This window comes from Meleagris gallopavo, chromosome 5 (genome assembly GCF_905368555.1).
Source record: "Meleagris gallopavo chromosome 5, MGAL_WU_HG_1.1, whole genome shotgun sequence".
NCBI classification, from domain to species: domain Eukaryota; kingdom Metazoa; phylum Chordata; class Aves; order Galliformes; family Phasianidae; genus Meleagris; species Meleagris gallopavo.
Window position 1 is genome coordinate 12,141,860 of NC_139408.1, and position 26,020 is coordinate 12,167,879.

Here is a 26,020-nt window from a genome sequence, read left to right on the forward strand (position 1 = left end):
TTTCTGCTCTAATAACATAAGCAAGATAAAGCTGCTTAGAACAGGACTACTTCATTTCAGGAATGTTCTAAGTTTTCATTAGCCTTTGCTCCTCTCCACTTCCCATTTGTTCCTCCTTAAGCAAAGGGAAAGATTAACATTTTTCTTTTTATTTTTCTGAAAGGAAACAGGTTTTCTTACCTGTCTAACCGTAACTGGCAAGTTGTTCGCAATATGTCAACTATTCCCTCACTCTTCAGCTGTTTACAACAGACACTAGTTGCAATAAAGCAGCCCGTCCTCCCGATGCCTGCACTAAGGGAGGAAAAAGGAGAGAGAGGCAGCAAAGATGTTAGAACAGTTTTGGAAACTTTCTTGTTAAACAAATGCCCTTAAACCAACAGTCAAACCCCATTATCTCTTTCCTCTCTCCAAACTCTGAAGGATGGGTGCTCTTGAATATGAAGGTAACTAGGTAACCTTAGTTCCTTAACTAGAAAAGTATAGAATCATAGAATCATTCAGGTTGGAAGGGATCTGAAGGTTCCAATAGCTCCAATGGAACAACATAATTCACACTGTGAGCCACTCACACCAGAAGGCTTCAGCTTTTTGTATTGCACATAGAGAGATAAAAATGTAATGTGTACTGTCTCACCTAATGTCATTGAACTTGTCAAAATAAACAGTTACATAGTATTTCTTGGTTAGATGTGCTTTGAAGGCAACCACTATTTTGAGGGCAACCTTTGCTTTGAGATTCTTAACCCTAACAGCTTCTTGAAAACTACTTTCATTCATATGTGCAGTTAAAAACTCTTGCTTAAATTATTGGAGCTAACAGCAATATGACAAGTACAATTACATTTGCTCTCAAATCTGCAGTCTATTAATTCTCTGAATTAGCAAAGTGATAGAACAAATTCACCAAAATTCATCTTTTCTGAACACTTTCGTATTTGATTCAGTCTTTATTAAGTGACCAGAATTTATTTTATTCTGAAAGGCACAGTGCTATGAAAGCTGTGAATTCTTATCACCTTATAAAAAACTAAACAGCAAATTTTGACAATCCCTTTTATACGTTAAGTAATTATCTGTAAGAAATCCTGCTTTCATTTAAATTGTGCTCAGGTCACAACACAAAAACACTGGTAACAAACGTACAAGCAACAATGGAGTCTACGGATGGCTGCTGCTAGCAAATTCTTAATACTGTTTTTCTTTGAGTGTATATACTTTAAATTCAGTGTTCACACTTGTTAGGGAGCCTGCACTAGTATCAGATGCATTTGAATTGTTTTAACTTATATTACAGAATGATTGAGGCAATTCAATGGAAATCTGCTGGATGAACTTAGTCCTCAATCTCAGCCTTCAAATAACTGTGATGGAGGTATCTACCTGATCTAAAGATTTTGTCCCTGAAACTCTCTGTGCCTCATGCCCTTATCTATATTTTTTAATTTGTTTATCAAAATTTCAAACATTTCAGAGTGCCATAATCAAACAGGCACAGTACATACCGATTGTATAAAGGTTCCCTTCTGTAGATCTCGGTATCTTGCAAGGAAAGGGAACAACACTCATCTTCATAGAAATCTAACTGCATTGAGACATCACGTGCCCCAGGCCAAGTTACAGTGGCTGAGACAAAGTCATAATCCTTCCAAGACTTCAACATTATCCACAGGACTTTATCTGGACTGCTAGTCTACTATTAATAAAGATGCTTTTAAGAATTTCTTCATGATCAGAATCGTTTTTAACATCACTGAAAGGCAAAATCACCATGATTATGGTTCTACTGAGACATAAGAAGCAGCAAAAGGAGCAAGTTGCAAGTACTGTGCAGAATCCAAGCCTCATCCAATTACTTGCTTGCACACTTGCACATACCACTCTCAGTTAGAGGCAACATATTAAATTCCTTGCTAGGGAAAATACCTGCAACTGAGGATAATCTGAAATGGCTCTCGTCCTCAGCTATCACAAAATACTTCATAGTTTCATCACCATATCTTTTTGTGGCTATTTTAAATAAAAATGACCTATTTTCCCCATACTGCGATGGATTCATGGGCGTGACACCATATAAGAGAAAAAGGCAAATATGCAAATCAAGAGTGCCATGGTGATCAGACTCTTCACCTGCAGCAAATACCATATTTCTCAAATGAACACTTAAAGAATCACAGATTTCCACAGAATCATGCAATCATAGAATAGCAGGGGTTGAAAGGGATCTCCAGAGATCATCTAGCCCAACCTCCCTGCTAAAAAAGGTTACCTACATTAAGTTACACGGGAAAGCATCCAGATAGGTTTTGAATATCCCCAGAGAAGGAGAGTCCAATAGCCTCTCTGGGTAGCTTGTTCCAATGCTCTGTCACCCTCAAAGTAAAGTTTTTCCTTATGTTCAAACTGAACTTCAAGTGTTTCCATTAGTACCCATTGCTCCTTGTCCTTCAGGGCACCACCAAAAACTCACCGACTTGATGCCCACTCTTTGGATATTTAAAAGCATCTATAAGATTCCCTCTCAGTTTTCTGTTCTCCAGGCTGAACAGTCCTGGGTCTCTCAACCTTTTCTCATAAGGGAGATTATCCAGGCCCCTTATCTTTGTAGCTCCCCACTTGACTCTCCCTAGAAGTTCCCTGTCTTTCTTGAACTGGGGAACTCCATTGCAAAAGGGACCTTGTTATAAACCATTTCTTATTTTTCTCTGAACTCTTCCCTATTTGTCAAAATTTGTTTAAAACACAAGCAGAAAAAGTAGATACAGTACTTCAGTACATATAGAGGAAATTATAACCGTACATTCCTTACTGACTTTCCTTTTCTGGATTAAAAGACTGTATTTGACCTCCTGGGTTCAACATTATACAAAGAGTCCACATAACCAACTGATACAATCTCCAAGTCATTTTTTTTGAGACGCCTTCTTTCCAGGAAATCAGAGTCCTAAGTAAAACATCCATTTATTTATACTGGACGTATGATCTTGTTATGAGCTGCACTAAAATGCACATTCTAAGTAATCAAATTCATCAAACAATCAAGACCTGAAAATATCTGATTCAACACTATTTAGGGCAGCATTATATGATCATTTTATTAATGATTTCTCTGTATTTCCTTATAGGTGGATCTTTGAAAACACTGGGCTATGAACCATTCATGCTAGAGTCTCTTTAAAAAAACACGTTCCTGGTGTTAATAATCCCTTTACCATGGTTTTTAGATAACAGCTATTTAACATTTCCTAGAAATTGTTATGCAAAGTTAGGTGAAATTCCTTACAGAAACTCCAACGGCATTTTTGGCAAAATATCTTTTTACTGAAATTGTGGAAAATTATCCTGGTAGCATTACTACATTCCTTAACAGACTTCCCTTTACTTAACTGCAATAACTGTTTTGAGGATTGAGTTGTGGTATTCAAGTAATCACATTTAATCTTCCTAAATGCTAGCAAAACAAGACTTGTTTAAAGCCCTCTTTAAAATATATATTATTATTTTAAGTTAAACGTTCTCATTTTTCTGCTTGCATGCATCTTCCTACTCAGTTTCACCCACGGTGTGTTTAGTTTTGGTAAGGTAGCGCTTTTAAGATCATCAAATGCATATATTTCTGGTAAAGCAAATAAAATAAGGTTGTTATAACTTACAACTAAGCCAACAACAACAACAATTTCTGTCTACAGATCAATATGTATCTGTGCGTAACAGAAAGTTGTTATTAAATTTTAGAAGTTCCAAGAAAATTTAAAGCAGTTGGACCAGATCTCTTGCATGTCTCTGACCAATGGTTCAACAATGAAGGCATCTCTAGCAAGTCACTGTATGCAAAGCAGCCCTCAGAGTTTGCATACAGTGCTTATTCACCTGCAGTGAACAATCACTGGAGCATTCTTCTCTTCTGCACTCTGCATTGCCTCTTCCACTTCCAGTACTAGTTGTAACAGAGGAGGAGCTTGATCTGGTGTCTTCTGGTCTGGCCAAGACGTGTACCAGTAATGTTTCAGGTTTCTGACTTCTTCTCCTTTCTGCAATGCAGTTAAGACAAACATCACAAAGTTTTTTTAAAAATTCCAATTTTAAAGTCATACTGAAAACTAATCTTTAAGAATGAGATGAGTAAATCCATGCTAAAGGAAACAACAGAAGCAAATGACAGCCACACAGCACAAAAATCTGGACTTCAAAGATTGCATCTACACTTCAGCAAACTGCCTCAAGAAAAAAATAATCCATCCCTTCCCCAAAGTACTCTGCTCTTTTAGCGCCAAGAGCTGTGTGCAAAACAGTCTGTTCCCTCTTGACAGATTCATTCAGCAGAGCTGGAGCTGTACTTGTGACATAATTGCTTTCATAATATATTTGACAGGCAGAGAGCCAGAAATCATATCTCTGTCTTTGATAGCTAGCTAGCTAGATGAGGGATAAGAGATGGGAGATTATTTTTCTCTCTTTTCTGACAGACAGACTCTTATCAGTTTCCTGTCACTTACACTCCTCTCTTTGACATGGTGACAGATTCACTGGAAGGCGAGAATTATATCTAGATGCAGTCCGGGGCTTTTATGAGATACAAATTCTGATTCCCTCCCTCCGTGTTTCAAGCATGGACATGAATATAGCAAATGTGCCTTTTATCTTTCCTGAGTGCCAAGTAGCACTCAGTGCTTCTGATTTTGTGTTCAAAGTGATGTCCTTCTGCCTGATTTCTAAAGGTGCCAACCAGTAACATACAGCTCAAGGAATTTGTCTTGCTCTTTCAGTCATTGTATAAACCAGTTGGCACAGGACTATGCAAAATAGCTTCACAAGGCCATAACAAGAAAGTTATGTGTTAGTTTCCATGACCTTTCCTCAAACACATGGCCAAGTAAGTTTAGGATGGGTGGGGAGGGAGGAGAAGAGTAAATTTGACACAGAGAACTGGAAATAGTTTTTGTCATCTAGACTCTAAACTCCCTATGACTATTAGTCAATGGATGACAAAAGTGCTCCATGACTGCCACTCTTCTCCTGGGTTGGAGAAACTTTGCATAGCTTCACTGTAAACTAGATTAGGGAAGAAGTGATCTAATTAAATCTTCTTTTTCAATTGGATCAACTTTCCCCTTTGGCGTAACACACAATTAAAATGTGACCAGTTTTGTGAGTTATCAGCATTCCAGCAGAATTAAGCTCTATATTGTTCTTGTTGCTGCACTGAGTGTTTGGGATAATTTCTATTTAAGGACAGGGCAAGTCTGCAACTTGCAACACACTTGTAACTATTATTTACTTCCTGTTTGTTGGAAAGCATGATTTTCTCCTTGCTGCATGAGTGACAGATTTTCCACAGTCCCAGTCCCAACATGAGATTTCATATCCTGGCATTCTGCCTAGTAGCATATGGTTGAAGAGACTTGAAAATGTTTGGAAAAGGAAGATTTTTTCAGTTTGGAAAGAAATTGCATTGTTATACTGAGGTCAGGGGTAGATTTCGAGATGAAGGATATACAGAGGTTATGTAAATACACTGTTGTTATTAAAACTCGTAGGTTGAGATTCTAAAACCTAGCAATTAAAATAGTTGTAAAATAGGACTCTGGTACTTCAGTCTAAGCAGCATCTGAGCACTCAAGTAAATCTCCATTTAACCTCTCTATCCACAAGATACCTGAACTGTTTCTGGTAAGTAAAACTACATGAATAATTGGAAAAATACTATGCTTAGAAAAATAAGCATGTAGAATGCTATAGTGAAAAGTGTTTGTAAAGGTCATGGACAGTTTTTGTATCTTAGAGTGGTACGATCCCTTCAAACATCTTCAAGGATTTTAACGGGGGTTCTGCCATGGTGAACAGCAGGAGTTATTGCCACACTACTCATATGTTATGCAGGTCAGTAATTCTACCACTGAGGGAAGCTGAAGAAACAACGGCAACAAAAATCTTTTTATAGTTCTCAACACCCCCACTTCCTGACAGCAGCACAGAAGTCATTTTAGGTAAAAACAGCTGGTGGGCATCCACCAGCATCTTAATGATGCACATAAAGAAATACAGTCAGTGTTTCCTAGGGGTTTCCTGCTACAAAAATTATAAAATCTTACGCAAATATAAATTTCCTATTAGTAATCAATAACCCTTTGCCTAAGTCCACAGACCAAAGAGTATACAAGCCTCTGAATTCCACAGAGCATCACCAAAGAGTTCAGGGATTAATCCACATGTGTTGTCTGTATCATGACTTGCAAATGCTGGTAAGAAGTTCTCAGTGGTCCATCATATCACTACAAATGGCCAGTTGTAAAATTATAGAATCACAGAACAGCTTCAATTGTTAGGGGCACACATGGATCATCAAGTCCAAATCCTAGCTCCACAGAGGACCACCCAAAATCCAAACGCTGTGTCTGAGACTGTTATCCATATGCTTCTTGAACTCTAGCAACTTGATGCTGTCATCACTACCCTGGGTAAACTGTTCCAGTGCCCTACCACACTCCGATGAAGAATCTTTCCCAAATCTCCAACCAGACCCTCCCCTGATGTAACTTCATGCTGTTCCTTTGGGTCCTGTTGCTGTTATGAGAGAAGTGATCAGACAATGCAGAAGACACAGGCAGAATGAGTCACCAATTTCTTCCATTGAGCAAAGTCTGTACCACTACAATTGGCCTGGCAGTATTCAGATTGTATATATGCAGTCTAAATCTTGCACTGCCTACATTATTGTAGTCTTTGGGGAACAGGGCAGAGCTGCAGTAATTAGAAGTGAGATTTGTACATTAGTATACTGTGCAGAAGATTTCTATACAGCCCTCTATTAACAGTCCTGTTTAAGAGTTTAGATAGCAGAGTTATTTTAAATACATTTGAGTGATTTACCTTTAGGGTGATGAGCCTTAAACGGTAGTCATCTGCTTGTATGACTTGGTTAACTATGATTTCTATTCCTTCATAGGTGATCTGTTCCTCTGGCCAATATTCTGTGCATTTCTATGTGCAATCAAAAAATAAATCTAGTTAAGCAGACATCAAGGGAGGCTCATTTTTACCTCTCTGAAATTGGATTCGTGCATGCATAGATGAATATGAATGATAGTTGTTTCTATAGTAAGTACATGTTTTCAATTTCTATACAGGGAATACATTTCTAGTGATTTTTGCTGCATTCATAACAGCTTGATAGCCTGATAAAATGCACAAATCAAATAACTAACCACTTTGAAATATATACTCTTATATTTATGCAATTTATAAACATTCTGAAGCTCCACTAGAAAGACCAGAAGCAATTTGCTTATATTTATTATAGCCTGTGTTTTTAGATTAATTATTTTCTTAAGATAACAATGATCAATACAATAAAGACTTGTCATCTATGCTTCTGTGATGTGCATAAATTGATAAGAAAATACAAAATACATCTTTCATACTTTTGTTGGAGGGTCATTGCTCTCTTGATATAATGTGATCGTGCGCTTAAGTGTTGAACATGATTTGAGACACTTTGAGAGTTCTGCATCAGATCTAAGTAACCAAAAGGATGCAGTAGCTGTGAGATATTAGACTGCTACATTTGATTTTTGCTAAAACACAGCCAGAGATGCATCTAGAAAAAAGTGACAATTAGAGAAGCTGAAACTTTGGTTCATTTACAAATCTGAATTGTGGCACTGATAATATACACAAGTGGATGGGAATCTGTAAACACTTTTATCCTGGAAGGACTGAAAAATACTTTTTTTTACATGCCTTCTCTAAGGCAATCAATGTGCAGAAGGGACAAGCACCTCAACATGATGTAGGGATTGTTTCATGGATAAGAAATGACATGAACAAGGAAGGGTCTAAGAAAAAAGCTCCCTTGTGATAAAGGAAGAAGAAACATCCTGTTATCACAGGAGAATGAGAACCTGCTGCTGGACAAACCCAGTTAAAGAGGATGGTTGTAAGCTTCCTCTCCTACATGACAGCATAAAATCTTGAAGGAAGTTAAATCACACGTTGCCCTCATCCATCAGAAACAATTCCATTTCAGGAGAAAGACTAACAACAGAAAAGTATCTTGCTACATTACTGAGTCAAAATTTGAGTGGGAGAAACAGTGCTGTTCCATCTACATAGCACATCAGTTAATAACCTACTGGGAACGTGGCCCACTGTGTTTCTGTAAAATTATTTACGCAGATTGCATTTTCACTTCCTCTCCTCTCAAACTGCAGAATCCATTGTAAAAATTGTCAAGCTGCTATCAATAGCACAGACATCGCTGTGCTTAAAGGAATGGAGTAAGATTGCCCACTCATTTCTGTGGGCTGTCTGTCAGTTCTGATTAGATGTGACGGGGGGCTGAGATACAGAACTCCACACATGTACATTAGCAAAGCCATGGAACAGAGCAGAACACAAAGCCATAGCAGAACAGAGGTTTTGGTTCTGAATCTTTGTACTTTTGCAACTTGTTATTATATTAATATTCATTATGGAAAAAAGGAAGTGAATATAGGAGACACTCACATGACTTAGCTTATATTTATGGCCGAGATTCCTGACACTTTTTAATTTTTGACACTAAAGTTATCAGAAAAGATTCAACAGCTCTCTTCCTATATATAGGCTGCAGCAAGCTCCCCTCATATGAAGTGCAACAGTGCTGCACTGCACTGCTTTCCACAGCATGGGTAAGAGGAAATTTGTATTCCTGCTATTCAATCTTGCTATGAAAACTATAGTGGAAGAAATTCTTAACAAATACATCATGTAGGAACAAAGTTTCCTCTGTCTCTCTCTCTTTTTTTTTTTCCTCTCAAACCTAAAAGCAGTTCTGGTACATTATATCACAACATTTCAACATCTTATTTGCCACAACTTGGCAACTCTGATCAATAAACAAATTATTACTTCAGCACTACCTTTCATGTAGAAACAGATGTACATTTAAAATGTTAGTAAAACAAAACATTCAGAACAGCAACATAGCGTATTTTGGATCAGTAGCTCCCTGAGAGTATGCATCCAATCAACCAGCTGAAATAAGTATGCTTTTTAACTTGCAAAGCATGTTAACTCTATATCTGTCTTGTTCACACCTATACCCTCCCCCGCCCCCCTAAAAATCATGCTGAAGTGATTTACTCGACACCTGGTGAAAGTTAAAGGTTTGTGCACAATGATTGTCACTAGGCTTTCAGCTTGCACTTAAGGCTGTCTGTATGTCTGTATTCTTGGGCTTTTAAGTGTCTGAAGCATCTTCACCAAAGAAAGTCTTTCATCTAAACTCCTAATGAGTTTACAGGGCCAAGCTTTGACAAACCCTGCTGTTGCAGTTTAAGAAATACCATTTGTATCTCTCCACTACATTTTACTGTCAGAGGTGAAGGAAAATGCAAAGTCCAACACACCCAGACCCTAGTTTGACATTCTGCGCTGGCAATGAAGGTGGCTGAAGATCAGTCATCTAACTGTGAACTAAAGACCAAACATATGGTTGTTCACACTCTACTATGGGCCAAATATTTTAGTAGATATGTTAGTAATGAACAGTTGCAAGTCAGTAGCATTTTAAACTGCAAATAAAAATTGTGTTAAGCGTATTACCAGAAATATTGTGACACTTTACTTTCTGCAAGTAAATATAACATTTCTGTATCTTAATTTCTATATTTCAACAGTATTTCCTAGACACGGTTCAGGAAAATGGCCTCCATGTCCAAGTCAGCACTAGTTGTTGATTATTATAAATACCATCTTCCACAAGTCAGGGACAGGTGTATAAGGTGGCTATAGACACTGAATCGTAATAAAAGCAAGAAAAAAAACCACTGTTGATTGAAGACTAGACCAAACAGAGGTAAATCAGAATCCTTTTTGATTCCTTTAAAGAAAACTTCAAGTGAGCAAATAGAGTTCAGTTTGGAAAGACTTCAGGTCATCTGGGAAAGGACAAATGGCAAAACCAGCAGTAGGCTAAGTCAGAGACAAAAACAAGACTTTCAGTAAATTAAACTGAAAGAGGAGAAGCCCACATTTTCTCTAGTCCTAAAGAGTTTAATTCTTGTTCTGATTGTTGAGGCCACTGAACTAAGTTCAGTTCACTTATTTGCTTAGCATCTGTGCCAAAATACATCCAGAGTACAGACAAATATATATTACATGTAATACCATTACCTCGTTCATTTCCTCTATATTGGTAATCATGACAATGATGGGAGAACGCTCCTGCCACACCATTCTCCAGAAATCACTGACAGTGTTAACTATTGGTCCCTGAGTAGCAATATACACTTTTTCCTCTCCTCCATAGCCCTGCCAAGAAAACGACAAGAGATCAGTTTTAATAGGGATGTCCTCTCCCAGTCTTGGAGGTTCAATTTTTAAAAGCTGGTTGGAATAAAGACACTGTAAAATCAGTTCTTCCCTTCTCTCCTGCACATACGTACGTAGAGCAAAAGCACTATGTTGTCATAGCTCCAGCAATGAGAGTCCAGAGCATTGAAGTAACTCTAGCCACGTCAACACTCTCACTGAGGCTTATCTTCCAGCATGCAATTCAGATCAACTGACAAGCAGTTTGCATCAAGAAGGGCAGAATTGTATTTTTGTCTGGTATGAACCTGTAAAATTGCACTTAGAGATCTAGTTTTCAGATAATGTAAGAAGGAGAGAGCAATCAGATCAGATAAAATGCCTTTAAAAGTAAGTGGATGCTGCAAATCTGTTTACATTAATATTGGCTGATAGAGGCCAGGCAGACAGACTGCTGAGCTCTTACCCTGATGTAGTTAGCATTGATGTAAGAGCTAAGGGGGTCGTCCTGATCAGCTGAGGTAAGGCACACTCTGCTGTGAGGATCTGAAATGTGTAAACAGATAAGCAATAGTTTATCATTTGCTGACAGAGGAGAAAGAGAGTTACAAGATAATCTTGTACACAGAGACATTTACACACATTAATGGTCATCAGAACAGGTGTCAGTGACCTTGGAAAGATCCATTGTTAAAATGTTAAAGCAAAACAAGGTGAAGAGTGACTGGGGATCATTTAACTTTCTCTGATAATTTTACCCACTCTGAAGCCTGTTCAATTCCTCCTGTTGTAGAATCGGTGATCACAGTGACTCTAGAGCAGTATCAATTCCCTTGACCAGTGCTAATTAGCAAACAGCAACAGTGCACCACCAAGAGAATACAAAAACAAACAACAGATAACATCTTCATTAAAAAAAACCAGGACAAAATAATAATTATGCAAAAATAGTATGATATTGGGTCAAGTAAAAAGAACCAAGCAACGGGTGTTTCTACTGTACTATAACACACTTGGTATAAACACTGTCCTCAGACAGATCTGATTCATATTATCTATTATAAAATATTAGAGTTACTGTGTTATGTGATCTACAAAACAAATATATTAACAGAGATATTGTTTTATAAAACGGAAGTACTGAAACTACTGAAATACAGTTCCTTCCCAGTTCACCTCCCTAGTGCTGGGGAGATGGTGAGACAGGAGATGGTCTGCTTTTTAATGACTAATTCTGAAAGCCCACAACAAGTTGCACCTTTGAAAGGCAACACTAGTTGCCAGATGTTTAGATCTTACTGGACTAGGTAGTGAAGAGTGTTGTATAAAGTATCTTTGTGTGGGTTTTATGGAGCCTGCTCAAGCTCGGGTAATGACTACGTGATTTTCCCCCTTCTAAGAACAGCAATATGTTGTCCAGCACATAGTGGATCTCTAGGAAGAAATAAAAGTACTCTATCAAGTAAATTAACAAGTGCCACAGACCTCTAAGTGAGGGCTTCTTTTGGTGTTCAGCTACAGTAGAACTTGCGTTACTTTTCAGCATGGACTGTTGCAGCTGTATCCATGAATATTACAATATTATTATTTGGTGTAAATGCTTAGTATGATATTCAGCCTGTGGTTTTTCTGTTAATGTAGTATTTATTTTACAATAGTATGTTAATTAACAGTTCTGTTTCATTTAAGAGAAGCCTACTTGCGCATCACTGATAAAAGAGTTAGCGTGGTTTTGAGAAAATAACTGAGCTGAACTGCAATTCTAAGAAATATTTAAACAGGAATAACTCATGCTTTTAAAAAAGTTATAACACTTTAGTATCATGAGAATCTGTGGCATGAATTTCAAATTTTCAATGAAGAGGCATTTGCCCAGAGGTTGTGGACGCCCTGTCCCTGGAAGTGTTTAAGGCCAGGTTGGATGGGGCTCTGTGCAATGTGATCTAATACTTGATCTTGTGGCTGCAACCCTGCCTTTTGCAGGCATATTGGAAGCTGATGATCCTTGAGGTCCCTTCCAAGCCAAGTCATTCTATGATTTAAGCTAAATCAAATTGCACTCCTAACAAGAACACTAATTCCTGTGCAAAGCTAATGCACAGGCCACACTCAAGAAGATATTATGCCTACAAAACACAAAGAAGCAAACAACTCTAACACAAACTGTACCAGTCTGTATCTCTAAGAAACCATATGACATGTTAGTTCATTTTTCCTCACAAGCTCTTTTGTGAACTGTTTGTGTCTATACTATGTTGGGCATTTTAGAAAAATAGGCTAAAGTTACTGAAATGTTTTGCATAACTTACAATGCAAAAAAAGCAATAGGACTGTGTAGAAAAGAAAACCAAAAAGTTGGTCTAGACATTACATTTATAAATCCTTACAAAAGGATTTATAAAATGAGTCTGGTACAGAACACAAGTTCTGAAATTCTGTAACAAGGCTCTTCTCTATTCAATCAAAAAGTGCCTGCAAATACCCTAGAGAAAAGTTATAATTTTCAAGGAAATTACACAGTGCTCTTCCCAGAAGAGGACTAACTGCTAACAAGCAGCTTTGAACTTATGAAATATCCACATCATCCTTCTTAGCTTGGGCATTTTTCCAAAACTACCCTTCTGTCATCCTAACTATTTTACTACCAGTTGTGAGATTTGAGAATCTGCAAAAAGAATTTACTATGAAATAAATATAAATTAGATGAATTACATCTAATTGATACATGAAGACTATTATCATGTCTCTCACTTACTACAATTAACTTGAGGGTTGCAAGAAACATATCATTGTCATAAGTGACTGCTCACCTTGTAATGATAACAGCCTAGATTGCCTCCAGATATGTAGCTGGCAAAGGAATTTTAGTTATTTTTAGGTTTTTGAATTAGGGGTTTGAATCTGGTTTGATAATCAAGGATGTGCTATTCCGTAGGATAATCAGTTCCTCAAGATCGTTGTGCTGCAGATCGTTTAGCAGCTCCTGCCAGTAGTTCCTGCATCTAGAGCTTGGAGGAACACTACGTCGATACGCAAGACAGAGCAGGCTACATTTGGTTCAGGCTACTCAGAAACCAATCAGTGGATGGTTGAAATATGAAAAGCACTGAACTTCCCCCTCATTGTGCCTCCAATTCCCTCTCCTGCCTTGTGCGTGAATAAATTACTGGGATCACCAGCTTTTAATTGTGAAGTATAAACAGGATTTTTTTTTTAAATGTGTGGCACTGGTATATCTTTCAAAATGGAGGTAGTTGGATAAAAGTGAACATGGTCAGCCCATTTCACTCCTCAAATACAACAAGCCATCCCCTGGTCATAGACAGGAACATAACACTGCACACTGACTGATGGTTACTGAATTCAGGAAAAAAAATTACGAGCATGGAATAAGTTTATTAATTCTAGGAGGTACAGTAAAGTAGAAACTAGTTATATGGAGAGATCAAAGCAACAGCATTGTCTGCCACAGTTATCCATAAGGCTGAGACGAAGTTTCCAGCAAATAATTGACCTCTGGAGTGATCATTCTTAAAAACATATGGTAGTATGTTGGCATCTGTTTACATCTCTGGAAGAATCTGTGAAAAATGGTAGTAAATATGTTTTTTGAGTTTAAAAATACAATATAGAATATTTAAAGTGGATCCAACTCTCAAAGTACACATTTGATAGCAAATTCAGAATATATAGAGCACTTTAAAATCTAGATATTTGGACATTCATAGTCACCAGTAACTTCTGCAATCTTCCCTTTCCAGCAGAAGCAGCATGTTAATTCTTGAATTATTTATCTCAGTCATTAGCACAGAAATTATGAAATATCTAATTGGGTGCTTCGTACTTCTGGTCTAAGGTGGAGTACAAAGTCATCAGAAGGGTAGTATACATAGAATCATGGGCTGCAGTTGGCTGGAGTTGTAAATCCAGGGTGAAAAACAACAACAACAACAACAACAACAAAACAAAAAAACCCAACCCACCGTCACTTTTTCTGGAACTCTTTCCAATCCAGATTCATTGACTACAACAATAGGTAAACACACACTTTTCACTTCTCTGAACTGATCTTCACTAATGTGACACTGAACAATTTGGTCATTGCAAATAAAGGTAACTGTGGCTAATGGTGGCATTTTCTAACAGCAGCTTACAACAAAATGAGGCATGACATATGTTGACATCTAATTGCATCTTCAGCTAACGCACCAGGGAAAATCGTGATTCTTAAAAATTTTTGTACCAGAATGATTCTCAGAACTCCTACTCTTGGCTACAAATAAAAATAATGTAAAAGAAAATAAAGTGTTGGATTTTCTTCAATATCTTAATGCCATCAGATCAACCCCTGATACTTCAAAATGCCAAGTGAGAACATGAGTCTGAGAAAAACATTGCTCAAGAAAATAATGTTGATAGAACATAGTCCTCCTACAGGAGTTTATCAAAGAAACCACTAAGTAGCATTTGAATAAACAAGCCAATTTCTTGGACAGAGACTGTAAACAGCATTAAATGATGCAATCCTCACAACTTAAAAACTTAAGTGCTAATAATATTTTGTCAATCTTAGGTTGTTCATGCTCTGTACGTCCTTTGAAACTTGATTTACACTTAGAAGACATGGTGCTGCTTCATAAACGTGGCCTTTGGACAATACAGCACACTTGAAGTATTCTGGAAAGGAGACTGCAAAACCTTTCAGCACATGGAATAGACCAACATGTTTTAGTGTCTTAAAAAAGCAGAAACTTACTTGGAAGAATTGTTTTGTAGCGATTCTTCCGCACCAGGCCTGGAATATCATATTCCTTTGGATCAACAAAGTTCATTGGAATTTCCTGCTCAAAAAAAACAGAGTATGCTGTCATTAGATTCACAAGAGGAATTAAAAAAAAAAACCATTACGTCCTGTCTGTTAGGGAGGCAAAGTGATGAAGTCAACTGGGACATATGGTATTCTAACTACTTACCACTAAAATATGATTGATGTTTCCTTTCACTGTCACTGGCTTTCTTTTCTAAAATCCTTAATACGAAAATGCTCATAGTGACTAATTCATTAAGTAATATGCGAGACAGCATTATGTTAGCTCTTAATATTATTAGAGCTGAATTGCAAGTGTAGGCACAGAACTAAGCTAAACGTGGTACGTAAGATACTTTATTCCAAAAGTGATGGACCTCAGACTCCACCCTTTCTGACTCATACTCTTTCCTCTCTGAAGGTGGAAGGAAGTAATCCGCCAGTGACACTCACGAGCAACAAAAGATGACACACACTATGACAGGTAGGCGTACTGACCTGACGCTATGGAACTAGGCAGGGGTGTATATTTTTTTTTGCCCACTACATTTTACAGCTCCATGAGCAAGGACAGGTGTTAAGGGACTACCTGCTCTCTACAATGCCATTCTAAAGGAAACACAAAAATAGAGGGTTTGTTATTCTACAGTGCTCATTTCCTGCACTTATGTGGCCACTGACAGCCAGGGACAAACAAGACTTTCCATCAGCTGGTGACAGCAGGCATGTGATAAGATAGAGTGCATAAGTCAGTCTCAACAGAAAAGTAGATCACAGAGCTTGGAAGCAGAGCTGAACAACATAGTTGCAGAAAACGATTTGAGAGGCCAGTAGTACTGAACATACTGGTGGTGAAGTCTGGGAATTCAGATAAGCAGAGATGTTAAATTCTGAAACTTTAGAAGAGTATCTGTATTCTGTCTCATATAGCACTGAACATACTTGCTGGCCTTAAAGAGAAGCAATTAATGATAAAACATCTGATGGAAATAGTTTCTTCTCAATTTGAGGAGCTGCATGGGAATGAGGTCTTTATATTTTCCTTCTTTGTTACTTAGCCACCAAAAAAAATCTACTTGAGTCAAACTCTATGGTCTCTTTTTGGAACTTATTCATTCACAACTTGAATTCTTGTTAAAATCAAAGGAACTTTGCCTGAGTAAGTAAGAACTCCAAATGTTTTAAGAATTTCAGGACTTAGCTGTGCAAACAACAAATCTGACTTTTTTTCCAAAGTAAAAAACACAGCTACTTGCTTTGTCATGGATCTACACTTTGAAAATCAAGCAGATTAGATATAGATTGAAAACATATGCCAACAGATCTGGTGATAACTGTTATATAAACTAGATTTTTATTTTTATTTACAGAAATGAAGTTATGATTAAATGGCATTTTTATCTACACAAGGAAAATGCATTCAAAAGCTTTCAAAGAACAGAAACATTTCTCCTACTTCTAACATCATTTTCTTTGCTTGAAATCCATAGTGAGATTGATCAAACTGCACATGGATTTCTTCAGCAGTCAACTCATACACTTCCTAAGTATTTCCTCCCTTGAACAAGTAAAACATACTTTCATACTTTACTTTAAAGGAATCAGGAGTTGCCTACCCAAAAGCTGCTTTTCTTCATCTTGCATAGCACACAACGCAAGTTATACACCACAAATATCTGTCAGCCTGTTTTAAAAGACCAGCTCAATCTCTCTCATCTCAGAGTCTCAAGGCAGGTGACATTTGAAGAGTCATAGAGGAGGCAGGCTGAAAGGGGTGCTATACTGCAAAACATCATCTTCCTCCCACTCTGCTGAGATTCTGTGCTTAAGAGAATATTTGAGCAGGCAGAAGTTGCTGCAGCAGCTCTTGATCCCATGTTCTGAAATACCCCAGCATGCAAAGACTGCTTTCTGGTTACCTCCCATCTTGTGCAACCCTGCTTAGTAGACATAACACTCCTGGGCTCTGCAGCATCTTTATTTATTTTTGTTATCTACAAACAATGACTCTGATGGAGACTGAAGCAATTAGAGAAGAGATGCAGATGGAATACAACGATCCAAAAAGCCAACATGCTCACTACATTGAAATATATCTGGTCTTCATCCTAATTAATTAATTGTAGAAATCAAATTTGCACCTCCTTGCTTTGTCTCTTACATACATTTTTTTGCCCTCAAATAAGGCTGAGTTCTTTCTCTCAAGAAGCATTGGATAGAGTGAGAGAAGGAAACATCCATACTTCAGAATCCTAAGAGCAACCATTGCAAAACAGTGCAATTTACAGCTAGTAAAATACTTGTTTTTCTTCTGCAGAAAAATTACTTTTTAAGGCTCTAGCTGACTGACCTAGCCATTCTGTGCTTCAGTCATCTGGAGAATGTTCAGGCTAGTTAGAACAAAGCTTCATGCAAAGCATTCAACAGCAGAGAGCATGCATCTGGACTAATTTAATGCCTAAGGTGACTCAAGATTTCAAGAAGCAACATCTATAGCAAACTAGGCTTTTCTTATATAGTGAAAAAATTTGATTTTTCACCAGAAAGTAATATATTGAGGAAAAGAAGGAAAAAGTCTGGTGAAAATAAGACTTTGCTGTTGTTTCCAGAATCAGTTCTGTAGTTTTTAAGTAACAAGATCACTTCAGGCTCTCAGGCATCACCATTTTGATGGATGATGAATTTCAGGTTTTCATTTAATGCTTCACTGATTCCACTGGAAGTGGAATTTGTATGTATTAATTTTAGTCCTGCAGAAAATAATTGCAAGGCTCAGGGAAAACACACAACATTCCATTTTTGGGATGCTCCTAGAAGAGTCAGATACTCACAAAGAATTCTGCCTGGAGTATGAATGAATCCAGAGCTTTCTTGTGAAGTTCTTCTTCAGTAAGAATGTTTGATGCTGTCTGGAGATATTCTTGTGCTGACTGTTCCCGTGGTGACATGATATAGCCAAAACCTTGCTCAGAACAGCCTGGGGTACACATATCTAGCTGTGAGTGAAACATTGGAACCCCTCCTGAAAAACAGAGCAATCAGTTTGCTTACCACAGTATAGGCTGACCTATCACTGCCAGTATACATCAACAATGGATACAGTTTTGACAAAAGTAACTTTGAAAAACTGGTGATGCTTCTTGCATAGATAAGAATAGAAGATCATTTTGTACACTGGCATGTGAAGGTCAGTACTGTCAAAAGCCAACACTGTCAAAGCATCATCTGTAATAAGGCAACTATATTTTATTACCCAAACAGAAGCAACCTGTTAGTCAAAGGCACTGAGAAGACAACTGCAGAAAGTTTTCGTACTTGCATAAATCACACAATATTTTTGAAAAGCTAAAGACAGACTGACAGTTTGGACCAAGATTTTCACGTGTGATATACTAGCTTTCTTCAGGCCAGATCCTACTGAATAACCATCTCTTAGTATCTCAGACACTATCAGCAAGGTAAGATTTTGGAATAAACATTACAGTTCAACATGAATAAATATACAAGATGCTAGACATAACATTGGATAATTATTCTATCTAAAAAGTTTTCTTGCCACAACAGTATCTCATGAGAAGGGTAAAAAGACGGTCCCAGTATTTAAACAATTAAGAGCATCTCTGTTTATAACATGTAGAATTTTTAGTGGCATTTATGCAAGTTAGCTACCCAACAAAACGAAAAGGTTAAAATGCCAGCACTGCTTATTGAAAATTTGTAAAGCATTTCTGAGCTTCTCTCAATCTAATGTCATAGACAAACACAAATGCCATCAGTGAATCTGTTTTCAAACATCTTTAACACAATAACATCACACAGTACGATGACTACTGGATTTAATGTTCTATACATCCACTCAGTAGACCTATTTTTGATGACTCACTCACCTGGCAAAATCTACTTGGGAGATGTTTGCAGGAGCTGCTCAAAAAACATGTACACACACAAGGATGACCAGCTCACAGAGAAATGGGTAGAAGTTGTTACTTGGATCACAGCCCTTTTCTAGATTCAGGAGTTTTTCCAAAAGAATGTGCAGCCAGCCTCCTGCTAAGATTCACAGTTATGGGTAAATGATTATGGATGAAACATGACCACTAGTGGTAAACACTGAACTTTTAGTGGCCCTTTTCAAAATATTTTGACCTATCCTCCCCTGTGCTGTTAAACAGCTAACTACATCCCTCCCCAGAAATAACTGCATTTGATAACAAATGCTTTCAGTTCTTTTAAGGTAGCAGAGGCTACACACAAAGATATCAATACTGCTTCAGCATAGGAAATGAGATTGACTCTTCCAGAATAACATTCAGTGCTCTTTGAACTCAGCTAGTAACTAATTCCCTTTTTAATGGTGTAGGTGGTTAAGAATGAGGTGGAAGAAAGATGGAGAAGCAGGATGGATTAACAAGAAAAAAAAAAGAGGGGTAGGTAGATAATTTAACACAGCACTACCACAAGGGAAGAGGGACCAATGCTTGATGTAAATGAAATCTGTCTGAGCACAGCCCAAACCTGAAATGATGTCTGGTTTCACAAGCACCTGTATACGTTGAAAAAAAATTTATTTTACATCTTAGTGTGCACATTCTACCTACTGAGAGAGCGCTTCAAGAAACTGCTATCCCACTACACATCTCTTCCTTGATTTTTAATGTAATTCAATACTTTAATATTCACTACTTTTCTTGGAATAGTGAGCATCTTTCTTGAAAAATAGCTGCCACGCAAGAAGAAATGTAAGCATTTTTAAAAAGAGAGGGACGGAAAGGGATTAGGAATACTTCAAAGCTCAAATGACTGCTACATTTCAATGTTGGCCATAGAGAAGAACAGCAAAATTGGAATATCATGTTTAAATCAGAAGAATGCAAAAAGTAAGACATTTGAGGACAAACGATGTAAACAAAAATAAAGTGTGAGAAAAACATTCTAAACTTACACTACAATTAAAAGCCTTTGCTAAAACATTTTCTTAATGTGTCACGTGGACCTTTGGAAACTCATCATATGTTTTTAAATCATTTAAGTTCTGTCTTTTAAATTCTAGACATGAGAATTATGTTTAGCACTCCAATTAAGATGGAAGAACTGAAAATAAAGAAAGGTGATATTTTTTCCTATCTTGGACCCTGCAGTAAAATATTCATAACATCACCTTTGAAGAATTTCTGTATGAGATTTCTATCCCAAATATCTTCATTCTGCTTCACAAAGACAACTGAAAGCATAACATAGAAACAAAATACAGGCTGCCAGCAGTGTAAACTCAGTTCTCCTGTGGTCCCCAGAATAAGAAAGGGCAGGCACGTTAAATCAGTGACCCTTCTGGAATATGTATGAGCAAAGATGGAGAAATGCAACACAAAACAATACTGCATCACTCCTGTCTTCCTCTTGTCTGAAAACTGTTCTTTCCCAGTTGTGAATCTCTCTGAGAAACTCTGTTGCTTTCTGGTTTAAGAAGCAAACATCAAATCACCCTAAAATTCCATGACTGGGTTAAGTTCAAAGCAATTCATTTACTTTTTGAGTAACCCATTTATAGGAGAATTAGGGCAGATAGTTTGTACTATGGTTTGCTTTTGGAGTAAAGACCAATCCTTCAATACAAGTAGCAGAAAAGAAGAATTAACAAAATCCATCTTTCAGTCGTAAAAGATCTCACTGCTCTGTAGTGGATTTCATGCTATGCAGTTGCCATCTTGGGAAATGGCAAGAGACAGATCAAACAAATGTATCTTACCAAGGAAACAAGTGACACTTCTGCATAAGACCTGTAGAGTGCTATCAGGAAATTGCATGATTTTTGATTAACATACTTAATATTCAGGAATGGACTGAAAACAGACAGGTAATAAAGCAGTGGCTCAGCTTCAAAACCACATTTGAAAATGACATTCATGAGGTTAATAAAGCTTACTTCTAGGCACAGAACTAAGCCAGAAAATCTGGGACCAAGCACTCCCCTGATTCAGGACATCTACCCTACCTTTCTTGCAAGCCCACGGATTTAACTGTTAGAGTAGCTGGGTCTGTCTCCACTTTAATGTCCATTACACAGTCAAAGACTGGGGTCTCTGGTACAGGATCCAAGTCTAGGAAGTCATCCTCATTTTTATCTTCTGTCCACTCTGAGTATGTGAATGAAGGCTGCCGGCTCACAGATTGGCGTCTGTCCTCCTGTAGCGGAAAGGGGGGGTCTGGACGAGCTCTGAGCAGATGCCAAAACTGGAGGAAATAAACATTTAAAAAAAACCTTTCTGGTTGCTGCCAGTCCTTGCACACAGCTTAGAGAACGGGTCACAAGGACAGCATCCCAATTCATTATGATGTATCAGAATTGGATGGTATCAAAGAGGACAGGAACGTTCTACGCAGGAATAGCTTTGTAGTGTGTTACAAGGATTCAAATTTGCTTTCAGCCACAGAGGTTTCCACAGAGCTGGTCAGGCTCAGGAACACAGCGGAAGCAGAATGTGCTTGTGACCATCACATGCAAGCCAACGTGATACCACTGCCCTTTTGTTCACTTGCTTACCTTTCACAGACTTGTTTACAAAATCAGAATGTACTATGCTATCTACCTCTCCTCACTTAATGTTCTTTTCCACCTAAAATGCAGATACACTTGATTTAAGGTAAACACAATTTTCCTGAGCTGCGCATCTTTGATAATCTGGCAAATACAAATAATACAAATTCACATATAAGCCAATCATTTTTTGTAGGTCTAAAGTTTGATGCAACTTGTTTTGAGTCTCAGAACATCGAAATAATTTTTCAGCCATTAGTGAAGCATGTTTTGCAATGTAATTGTCAGATTTAAACATGATATAGTCATATAATAATAAATCCTGTGAAATTCTAGGACAAATGCGATATTAAAATTTTGTATTATATATTAATTGGGGGTTTGAAATGGCGTATATCTAAGAAAATATTCTACCATATTGTTTTGCATGGATGTGTAGTAGGCTAAACGATTTTGAGATATTATCATTTGAGTGTTTAATCCTACGTACAAACCTCAGATAAAAACGTCAAGTTCACTTCTGAATTCCAAAACCTGAAACAGAAGGCCAATTTCATCCCTCCAGCATTGAAGCAGGAGTAGTATCATTCAGTCTGAGTATCATGAAAAGTGTCTTGTGCAGACATGTACCCTTTTGAAGCTAAGAAGAATGAGTTGCATTTTCCAAAGTAAGTTCTCTTCTATACTTTTCTTTAATGGCTTTTAAGTGGGCAGTTGAATTTAGAGAATGTGCCAACAAAAAAGGTCAAATTTGTTAGCTTGCACAGGGTTTTCAACAGAAATTTTTCCATGTGTCTTCACACACATACTCTTATTTCTCTGAGTCTAGAGAACGAAAAGTGAAGTAAGTTTTCATTTCTGTCTACAGTGAGTTTTAGAGATCATTAGACTCTCACAAAAAAGCAGTATTCAGTCAACAGTTATTGCAATCAAAATGCTTTTATTTCAGTTGATCAGAGCAAGCAGCAATTACAAAGCAAAGAGAAACGTGATTGCTACATAATGTAGAAAACGGATAGCATCACCAACGCAAACCTCAAGCATGCTACCCAGCCTGTTATTTTCACTGTGACCAGTAAACTTCCAACACATTCTGGTATCTGGAAATTCTCAAAAAAGCACGTCAAGCTTTAGCTGAGATCTACTTAATTTTCTCCATGTGTATCGTAGTCACAGATTGCCTGATGCAAAAAAGAACTAAATTTTATCACGTGCACAGACAAGACAGAGCCCCACTTCTTTTCATATTTCTTCTGAAAATCCTTTTCTCTGCATGGTTAGGTGTTCCAATAGTTATTGCTCTTTTTATTAAGGCAACAAAGTAGCTCTACAAACAGGCATTTCTCCTCCCTTTCCCAGGTAACTACTAAGGCTATAGTGTAAGTGACCACAGTTACTTAAATAAGAAAATACATAAGTGTTTTAATTGATATGCCATCTAGCATGCATGGTAGTGAGGGACTAGGTAGGTCAGGTCCATCTATAAAGAAAGAAGAGTACATTTGGGAATGAAATATTTAATTATAACGGCACTCTTCAATGTAAAACATTTCTTCAATGAGGCTTCTAGGCAGCACATCACTTAAAAACCACTGGAAAAACAGCAACAACAAAAAGCAAAATGAAATAAAAAATCCTTAGTTGAAACAAAGAAGAAAACAGTCTTCGTGCAACTGTCTGTTGTCTACTAGGCTAGTATTTCAGAAATCCTGTTCAGGCACATCACTACATCATTTTCAGTGTTCTGCTAATGACTATTTTACACTTATTCCCTAAACACTGGTAAAAAGAGACATTCTCAAATTGCTACTCAGCATGACCTGCGAAGAGAAGGAGACAAGGTAATAAGCAGGAAGAGACCAGGTTCATATGCTCTCTGAACAGTTCCTCCTAATGTCACTATGAGAGAGAAGATACTGGGAAAGATGGACCATTGCTCTGACTGCACAGGACGTGTACTGTGTTCCAATGTTATGACTGCGATTTTAAGAGCAGCTACATAGGTGATAGCACAAGGTATGATGGCCACAAGCTGCAGAACGGGAAATTAAGACCAGACATTAAAATAAGCTTCTTCCCCAAGCGTGCCCTATGCGTTAAAGCATAGATATTAGAGAGGTGATACATCTCTTTCCCTGGAGGTTTTTGAAACCCATGTAGAAAAATGTTTGGCTACCTTACTAAGTGTCGGCAACAGCCCTGCCTCAAAACCAGATGTTGGATGGCAAACTCAACTCCAAATGTCCCCTCCAACTAACATGTGATTCTAAGATATACTTGATTACATTGCATATCACTCAAACTGCATGCACATTGCATGGCTTCAGCTTCCTGAGTGGCCTGAAAATATTTTGCTATAAGGACAGGAGGTGATTATTTTCTACCTGCATTTGCACCCTAACAGAACAGTGTAGAGGGATAAGAAATGCCATATTAAGTTATAGCTCCCTAAAATGAAAGAATTTTCCCCAGCTTTTCCATCTAATAAACACCTTTGTGACATTTACACAAAGTGGAGAAAAGCAGTGCAATCTTCCTGCTCCCCAGTGGTCGTCAGTTAACTAGGTTAATGGTAGTCATGCCACTAATCTTGTCCTGCACCTGGGGTCTTGGCCTATATCTATCTACAAGATCATCACTCTGGTAAGTATACTGTTGCTCTGCAACAGCTCCTTCTACCACTTCAGTCAACAGATGCTCTGTATAAGGCAGCAATTTTAGATGGTTCCTTTAGTGAACCACATGCTTTCTATTCTAAATGAAAACACTTAGCCCATCTGTAGATGGAGAAAATAAAAACCATCACTGTAATCCACAATTAATCAAGAAATTGAGTAAGGATAAATGTACTCATGATTCCTCTATGTAAAGCACGCCAATAATTTTATAGAAATAGTCCCGAAGGTGTTGCTTTAAAATCATCCTGAGGATAACATCAATAACTTCCAGTAAACTAGACATTTTATAACAACTCACTTGAAAAAGTGCATGAAACAGTTTGCACAGTACTGTACTTACCAGAGATCCAACAAGTAGCAGTCCTAGAGAAACTAAGGACAGCAGGATATACGATATCACAACATTCCCAATTCTGGTTAGATTCTGTAAAACAATAGAATTGATATCATAAAATGCTTTAAGACATGGTATAACATCTGCATACATGTTCTTGATATTTACCATTCTTGGATTTTCCATGCAGACTAATCATATCTGTGAAAGCTGCCAACACCACCAACAGAAATATGCCAGGCTTTCAAGAAGATTAAAATTGAAACCACATCTTAAGGTGGTTTCCACTGTGAAGATTGTTGCAGAAAAATGAAGACGTCCTCACCTTATATATTCCCAAAATTGAGATTCGGAATCACTGCTGAATTTTACAGCCTGGATCCATGTTACATTGCCCCATTCAGTTTAATTTTATTCTTTGGCAGAATGCTTTGAACTATGTTTAGTACTGCTTCTGTGTTTATAGGTTCTTACATAAAACCCAGGCACAGAGAACTTTGTCATCAGGTTCATTCACAGCACTTTACTTGCAGTAAAATTCACTCCACAGTTCGAGTCATATTTAAGCACATCAGAGTTCATCCTTATTCTCATTACTATGTGCAAGATATGATTTTAATGAACTTCAGTGGGCAAGGAAATTTACTATTTCTGATCTACTAGTAATGCTAGAGAAAATTAATAGTTAAAAGCTCTTGTTTATTTAAATGTCAAATTTGTTTGCCTTTACTGTTTTCAAGTCTAAATTTATATGGTGAGTAGTGCTATAATAAATAATTTTTAAAGATATACATGAACATCTGCAAAGAGGCACACTTGGGTGCTCCTGTGGTGCTTTCTACGAATCGCTTTCCTCCATGCTGAACTCACAGAACATTCATTTTAAGTCAAAGTCCTATAAGTCAGTGATTTTATGCAAGAAAAAAAAAATTGTTAATGATAGATAGACTGAAAATAAGAAATAAGCAGTGCTCTGTAAAGAGCTTTGATTATGCATCATAGTAAATGCAACTGAGAAAGGACAAAGTGCTTCTTTTAAATAAAGAAAAGAGCAAGTGACATGCAGCTCAAACGCTCTTAAGGGAACACAGAAAACAGTCTCCACTGTACTTCAGCCACAAGAGGTACTGAGTAAGATTTCCTACTTGTACTGCATAGCTTCCTTTACAAAGATTAGATACAATGAATCTAAACATTCTGAGGGCAATTATATTTCATCTGATTTTTGTCAGTAGCTGCTCACCACTTAATTAATGCTCTGTCCACAGTAGCAAAATCTGCACTGGGTATAATTAGCCCAGTAATTAATCAAATGAATCATACTGGTATCTGTGTCACTATGCCATGGTGAGAAGCTAAGCAATTTTACTGAG

The 26,020-nt window shown here is 37.5% G+C and overlaps 1 protein-coding gene across 1 annotated transcript in view; it reads right to left on the bottom strand.

The window, feature by feature from the left end:
- The window catches only part of PTPN5 (protein tyrosine phosphatase non-receptor type 5), a 95,403-nt gene that overhangs the window by 57,318 nt on the left and 12,065 nt on the right, over positions 1-26,020 (bottom strand). The window contains 10 exon segments of the mRNA XM_085224262.1: positions 181-294; positions 3,871-4,031; positions 6,871-6,981; positions 10,156-10,293; positions 10,760-10,839; positions 15,050-15,134; positions 17,932-18,096; positions 18,098-18,122; positions 21,093-21,331; positions 24,654-24,737. Coding sequence (XP_085080388.1) covers positions 181-294; positions 3,871-4,031; positions 6,871-6,981; positions 10,156-10,293; positions 10,760-10,839; positions 15,050-15,134; positions 17,932-18,096; positions 18,098-18,122; positions 21,093-21,331; positions 24,654-24,737 — 1,202 coding nt within the window.